This window comes from Denticeps clupeoides, chromosome 2 (assembly GCF_900700375.1).
Source record: "Denticeps clupeoides chromosome 2, fDenClu1.1, whole genome shotgun sequence".
Lineage (NCBI taxonomy): Eukaryota > Metazoa > Chordata > Actinopteri > Clupeiformes > Denticipitidae > Denticeps > Denticeps clupeoides.
Window position 1 is genome coordinate 2,491,167 of NC_041708.1, and position 7,730 is coordinate 2,498,896.

Sequence of the window (7,730 nt, forward strand, 5' to 3'; positions counted from 1 at the left end):
CCGAAACGCTCTCGCCGGCACCATTTAACCTGCACTTTGCTGCCGCTTCTGCGTATCTATGACAGTAAACGGTATTGGCATACTGCCTGCTTGTGCATCTGTGCACATCGTCCTGTCATGTGTGCAGCGCTCCGTCCGTCTGTAATGCAGCTTCCTAACGGTTACGAAGAGACCCACTGAGAAATTTGGCTTTTAAATATGTTCTTTTTTTTGTTGCACATCACAGTATTATTCACATGAACAATTAGCCCCTGTATTTCAAGTAATATAATACACCGAAATAGAATAGAATACGAATAAGAGAAACAGTGCCGGATTCCGTGCATTGCCACCATTAAGTAGCAGAGTTCCCTTTTTCGATAAGTTTTGCTCATGAGCAGTAGTCTATTCTAAACCCACCATGTTGATTGGCGATTATTTGCACAATATTCTATATTTCCTGCACTTATGACTTTTTTTTGTTTGTTTGTTTGCTTCTGTCGGATTTTGGGCCGCATGCATCGCGCTGTTTGCATTTCAGATAATGCGATGCAGTTGGCTGAATAAGGTATGGGAGATTACACCGAGCACATAAAGCCGCAGCCGCGGAGTACGGAAAAAGTGAGAAAACAAGTTTTTATGAGACCAGCAAGGAATTAAAAATTTTAATCCGTTCGGAAACTAAAATTAAATTCCCAAAACAGCAGCATCTTTTAAGCAGATTTCTTCTTCTCTGTAAACCAGCACGCTGCCCAGATATCCGGTCGCTGAATACGGAAGATCATGTTCAAATTATTTAAAGAAGAAAAACATCCTTTAAAAGCCATAATTTATTGACAGGCAATATTTACCTAAACTAAACTGGATAGTTATCCTTTTTTTTGTCTGGCGAGACTCTAAATCCTGGCATTATTCTTAGTAATTTTTTTCAAATGTGATGCCTGGCAGATTTTGGGAGGATTTCATGCATTAACATTTTATTAATATGTATGAAATATGAATAAGTTTTCTAGGAGTGCAATATGGTAATGCCAGGAATTTGTTAAAGGAAATGCTACAATTTGGAATTTTATCACACACATAAACACACACGAGAGGTTTCAGTTTAATTTTAAATAATAATAATAATACTGGTAGCTGAAGATGGCCCCTCCCGAGGTCACTGATCCCAGCCGGACTTCATAAGCACGTCGCTGGGCCCTCGAGAGCAGCGGCGAATCTGAACAGGGTTATCAATGGGACGAGGCGAGGGGGGCGGGCGGGTCGACCGGGAGGGCACAGCCGACGGGAATGTAAACCTCCCTTGTTTACGGCTGATGCCGGGTCAATAAAAGTTCCATATGAAACGTGGAAGCCTGCGGGCGCTCGCTGTCATCGTGCCCTCTGCACGGGTCAAGAGGGCCTGCACAGATATCTCACACAAAATCAATGGTGAGGATGACCGGGCTGCGGCAGCAAAAACGGCGAAGAAATCTCCAGAAAGGCACACTAGCTCTATATTTGTCGTGAATTGTCATGAAATTTTCTTTTCCATCACACCTGAAAATGTAAAAAGTATTGAAAGAGTATGCAAAGTGCCTGTATGTTACGAATCAAGCTTACAGTGCATGAAACCCAACAGATGAGTGAATTTAACCTTGAAACAATGTCTCCCTCTACCGGTTAGTATGGGAAATGACAGGAAAGGCTCGTCGTTCATAATTTCATACCAAAAAATGCTTTTCCGTTGCATACAAATACAGAAATCTCACACACACAAACACACACAGTACAACAGGCAATGAAAAACAAGGAATACGTTTACTCCATGGGATCCAGTTAATCGTACAGTGATAAAAAAAATATAACTACACAATCTATATTATATTATTTTCTGTATTATAATAAAGTACAACACTACTACTAAATAAATGTATTTATTATAATTATTATTATAATTATTCATATTATTGTTGTCATTTTGTTGGACCCAGATTTGGAGGTTCTTTGGCTCCATATACGACTGTACTGAGGATTTTATGAGCCACATGTTCCACTAGGTGGCAGGATACACAAACCCCATTGTTGTTGTCCATCAGTACTAGGACCAACATTGTGCAATAATCTTAACTATTTAGAATATTTGCATATGTACAAAAAAAAACGCATGAATACTGACCTGTGAACTGCAAATATTGGGTATATTGTGTATATTTCCGGTATCTCTACGGTACTGATTACTGTCAGCACTGCCACAGTCTGTTAAATACCGGTGAGTAGCATCTGCATTTTTGGTTGTATCCAACGTCAGTGCAATGACAATAAAGGCATAACTAACTAAAGTAACGTGTGGTGAGATATTCTGATTATGAATATATGTTTACTGTGATATGACTTATATTGTGGAAAATGTCTACAAGTGTAAGTGAACTTCATAGTCTGGTCATGACATATTTTACAGCTTTCTGCATGACAGTGTCAGCACTTCTTCTATAAAATATAACAAAACAAGCATGACTCCCTCTGCCATATAGAAATGTGAATATTGTGATAAACATCAATATGGCGAAAATGAACTGCTTACTTTTACACCATCGGTGCACGTTGACTGATAAGGAATCCTGGAACAAGGTATCCTTGATAAGATAAGTAGGTGTGGTTATAAACCTTGAGGCGAGGCAGAGCTATTTGAACGGTTCGATCCTGACATTTTCCATGTGACAATGTGGCCGGTGTGGCTCTGCCTGTTGCTCGTCACTCCGTCCTTGGCGGCCCCGACCCGGAGCCCGTGCCGGGAGGTCAGGAATAAGCTGCTCCTCGTCTCCTTCGACGGCTTCCGATGGGACTACGACCGAGACGTGGACACTCCCAACCTGGACAGCATGGCGAAGGATGGCGTCAAGGCTGCGTACGTCACGCCGCCATTCGTTACCATGACCAGCCCGTCACACTTCACCATCCTGACAGGTCGGTTCGCCTCCAGTGACAACAATTCATGACTTCATAGTTCATTCATTTAACTGGTGGCGCACAAGTGATATAAAAAGCACCATAATCCACTTCATTCACATTTTCTTTGCCTGTTTAATTATGTTTAATGTACTTTTTGTATTTTTTAGCAGCAAAACTGGGGCTGATTCTGCTCTGGGGCAAGAAGGGGCATTGCCCCATTAAACACAAGTCCTGCCCCCTTACGTCAAACCTAAAAAAACGAAATATTACCCACAAAATGAATATGAACACCATTTACTGCAGTATCTGAAACCAAATCTACATTTGTACGGTAAGCGGGGGAACTGGTCCGTTGTTCATCTTCAGTTTTCTGGAGGACCCCGACACTCATTCAACAGTTTCACGTACTGACGCGACCACTCGTTCACTCTCCACACCAGCAGCTCACGGTGGGAAGTTAATGCTGCGAGATGCTAGTTTTCGAAATATCCGCATCAGTCAGACGTGTTGCTGTTGGGCTTGAATATATTTGATATAGGCCATCAGATTCAGGTAAATGTTCTTAGTTATAATGTGATGAGGAATATTTCATATTTTAGCCCCCCATCCCCAGAGGGATTGCCACCATGTCGTGGTCAGGGGTAAGCTCAGCCCTCAGGTGGGACACCCTAGTTGGACAGGTCTTAGGGCAGAGGCCTGAAAAGGTGCAATCCGGTTACAGGACAAAAACAGTTATTCCCCGCCCATTCCCCGCCTCTGTTGCCACCATGTCCCCTTCGTGTGTCTGTCTAGAACGGACCCTGAGCAAGACTAGTTCACACTCAAATTCAGTAAACTTTCCTTCTTGTATGAAGACATAAATACAACAGTTGGATGTTAATATGTAAAAAAAAAAAAAAAAATCGTCCCACAGGTCGCTACGTTGAGAACCACGGGGTCATCCACAACGTGTGGTTCAACGTCACGACTCAGGAGAAGAAGCAGTACTACATGACACAGTTCGTGAACGATTACTGGGACAACGGAAGCCTCCCCATCTGGATCACGGCTCAGCGGCAGGTGAGGACTCCAATGGTCATTTATTACTCTTCCCGTTGATCAGACGAGGTCACCAGAACACCAGGAGTCATGGGATCACATGGAACACAAGATTTTATTCTGAGGGGTCTGCAGTGTTCGCCCCAAGTCTGGTGAGATCCCATCATTTGAATGGGCTCGTCCTCCTGGGCACGTGGGTTCAAGGACAGATAAGTGCAGCCTTGGCAGGAGATGAAGGGTCCTTGACATTGCAACATGCTTGTCCTTCCGAAACCTGTCCTTGACTTTGAGAAACACCTCCTGGCAGATTTCTGTCCTCCAGCCAAGGTTCATCTGCTGTTTGTGGATTTTCTGATCACAGGGTCTGAAGGCGGGGTCTTTACACTTCCCCGGTACGGCTGCCACGTACCAGAGGGAAACGGTGAAAGTGAAGGAGGTGGAGCCTCGTTTCTACGACTACAGCAACGAGACGGTTTGGCGGGAAAACATCGACAGGGTCATCGGCGACTGGTTTGCCAAACAGGATCTGGACTTCGTGTCTGTGTACTTCGGCGAACCCGACGCCACCGGACACAAGTTCGGGCCGGACTCCCCGGAACGGCGGGATGTGGTGCGGATGGTGGACCGCACGGTGGGATACATCCGCGCCACGGTAGAAAAGCACGGCCTGGCCGCGCGGCTCAACATCATCATCACGGCCGACCACGGCATGGCCACGGTCCACCACGGCAGCGGCGCCAATGCCATCACCCTGTCCAACTTCCCAGACTTCTCCTTCCGGGACATCAAGTTCCAGATGCTGGACTACGGCCCGACGGCGATGCTCCTGCCCAAAGAAGGGCTGCTGGAGAAGGTCTACCTCGCCCTGAAAGGCGCTCATCCAAACCTTCACGTCTACAAACGGAAGGACATGCCCGCTCGACTGCATTACGGCGCGCACCCTCGCATTTTACCCATCATGCTCTACGCCGACCCCGGATACGTAATCAACGGAGTGAGTGCAGTCGGTGTTCTTTTTTTACTCGATGAGCGAAAATCCACCACTAATCCTCCGCTTGTCGTTTCCCAAAGATGTTCCCAGTTCAGTACAACAAGGGCGAGCACGGCTTCGACAACCACTTCATGGACATGAAGGCCTTTTTCAGGGCCGTGGGGCCTGACTTTCACCGGAACCTCATGGTGGGACCATTCGAGAATGTCAACATCTACCCCCTGATGTGCCACCTGCTGGGCATCACCCCTGAGACCAATGATGGCTCCCTGGACGCCACCAGGCACATGCTTCTTTCTCCCGACGTCCCGTGTGACTCCAAAGGTGAGCCGATGAGGTCATAATGGAAAATTCCAGCACGTGCAGGCTACGCTGGCGCCGCGTCGGAACATGAATCCTCCGTAAATCTCAGCCGAGATCTAGCAGAAGGGTCTTTTTTTTTCTGCCCGATACTTTGAACTTTGAATTCGTTGCTGAGATTAAAGAACACTAAGACGAGCGTCTTCGCGTACCTGCTGACGCTCAGATAAGATCTTTTTTATGCTTTGTTTAATTCTGCTGATTGCGGTAATCAGACAGTCATTACCGTCCCTGCTCGGTCGGGACATTCTCCCGCCATAAAGCCATTACAGGCTCTTGTGTAAGACACGACATTATGTACCTCGCCTGAGCACAAGTCCATGCGAAATGGCGAAACAAATAATATCAATTACAACAGCAAGTACAGTTGCGTGGGCCAATTTACCACCTTTACCCAGCGGGCACGATTTACTGCTGACTGTTACTAACTGGCATTAAGAACCATAACTACACAATATTATCACCGTTTCGTGTTTTGGGCCAGCGGTGGCCAGGCAGGTAAGGAAACAGACCTAGAATAGGAAGGTTGTGGGTTCAAAACCGAGGTGCCACTGAGCAATGCACATGATAGCCGTGCACCATGTCACTTCACTTTCCATGTATCAGGCAAACCTTCATATGGCCATTTTGTGTGTCGTTAAATAGGACAAGTCACTCATTTTCTTACACCATATAAATATATTTTTATATATATGTTTTCCATTTGACAGGCCCAAGCCAGTCTGGTGTCTTCATTGGCCTGTCTGCGGTGTCAGGGTTCCTTCTCTTGGTCTTTGTCATCGTCTCATCCCGGGCTGCGTGCAGGCAGGGCCGGAAGAGCCACAGGTACGCGCCGCAGGTTCATTTTCTGGTGGAAAACTCTTCCCCGGCCGAATCGTGATGAATTCTTTCCTTCCGCAGGTCTGAGGATAAAACGAATCTTAAGGACAAAGCAAGCGTTGAGAGACAAACACACTTTTAAACACGTCAGGAAATTCCGAAAATAAAAAAGCGCATTGGAATTTGCTCTGGATAATGGCATCTGCCAAATGCCACGAATGTAAAAATGTAATGTAATATTAAATGTAAATCTACTGGTCCAATAATGTTTTTTTTACCTGTCTATGCCCTGTACATGTTGAGCCATTTGAATAATGAATAGACAATTTTATTATATAAAATATATATAATAAAATAAAATAATTTTTTGTTGTTGTTTGTGTGTGTGTGTGTGTGTGTGTGTGTGTATGTGTTTATGAAAAGCCATGGAAAGGGTTATAGAAATATTATAGGAATATCTAGGCCTATACATAAATGGGTCTTGATCATGCTTGGAGTCACTTGCTGGATACTGGTGAAGAATTTCATGGTGAGCAGGACAGTTTCAGCAGGGAGGCCAGAATAGGAATTTTATAGGTTTTTAATAGGTTGTAAGTGAAATCAGAACTACATAGAAAATAGAAATATAGCCCATCTAAGATTTTCATTAACAACTTACCTCTCGCTATTTAATGCGTTTTTTTTTTTGTTAATTATTATTTCTTTTGTTGTAATTTTGGCCAATTTGAGCTTCAATCTATGGTTTAAAATGTTCTAATTTTGGTGCCATAAACTAATTTAAAGTTGGCCTTAAATTACTTTGAGTTTTGTCTGAATCTTGAGGAAGGTTGGTAGTAAGTTACAAACACCATTTGCGCGAAACATTAATAACGAACGCATAACACACCTCTGTGCGAGAGACACGCCCCCTCCTCGCACCACCACCACCCCCCCATGAGTGACAGAGGTTATCATTACACAAAGCTGCAGATTCAATGATTTATGGCGAAATGCTGTCCAGTCCAGTGGAATTTTCCCAAAATAAGTTTGTGTAAACAGCCCGCGACAGAGAGCCACTCAGAGCCGGCTGGTATGCATAAACAGTTTGAACAGTGCGCCGTAGTGTAATCTGTGGCCCCAGCCACCCGCTACGGCAAGGCCAGCCCGGCTCGCGAGCATCTCCCGCCACTCCGCTTTTTTCACGAGACGTGTTCGTGTTCCTGCAGCCATTTGGTTGAGCGCCCCAGGTGAGAATTCTCACGTACGGGGACATGGGCTGTGGCCTGAGCTCGCCGTGCTTCAGACCCAACATGGTAAGAAAATTGCTAAGAAGATATGAGACTATTGATTCCGGCTCAAAAAAAAAATTATTCCACTGATTCCGGTTGCTTAGCAACGCCCTTCAATCAGGTGGAGGGTACTTAACACATTATAACCAGTAAAACACGGTGATATGGTACAAGAAAGCACGCAAGGTGAGCTGGTTGATGCTACCCATCCCTGGCGAAAAAGGAGATATTGGAGAAACTTGGAATTAGTGTCAAGATTTGGCACATTGACACACATGCAAATAGATCATAATGCAATCAGGGGAGTCTGGACAGCGGAAATGGGGTGAGGATAAAAGTGTTCA

General features: G+C 44.9%; 1 protein-coding gene across 1 annotated transcript; it reads left to right on the forward strand.

Annotated features, from left to right (window-relative positions):
• Positions 1–2,681: 2,681 nt before the first annotated feature.
• Positions 2,682–7,335, forward strand: LOC114767626 (ectonucleotide pyrophosphatase/phosphodiesterase family member 7-like). Its single transcript, XM_028959430.1, has 6 exons — positions 2,682–2,925; positions 3,824–3,969; positions 4,310–4,942; positions 5,020–5,263; positions 6,010–6,124; positions 7,239–7,335. Exons 1-6 carry the CDS (start codon positions 2,682–2,684, stop codon positions 7,333–7,335), a joined length of 1,479 nt encoding a protein of 492 aa, XP_028815263.1.
• The last annotated feature ends 395 nt before the right edge of the window (positions 7,336–7,730 follow it).

Bases quoted from the DNA above. Each gene is read 5' to 3' on its own strand.
- LOC114767626 (XM_028959430.1), top strand. From the start codon at position 2,682: ATGTGGCCGGTGTGGCTCTGCCTGTTGCTCGTCACTCCGTCCTTGGCG. The intron at 2,926-3,823 runs GTCGGTTCGCCT...ATCGTCCCACAG, and splicing joins ACACTTCACCATCCTGACAG to GTCGCTACGTTGAGAACCAC. The intron at 3,970-4,309 runs GTGAGGACTCCA...TTCTGATCACAG, and splicing joins GGATCACGGCTCAGCGGCAG to GGTCTGAAGGCGGGGTCTTT.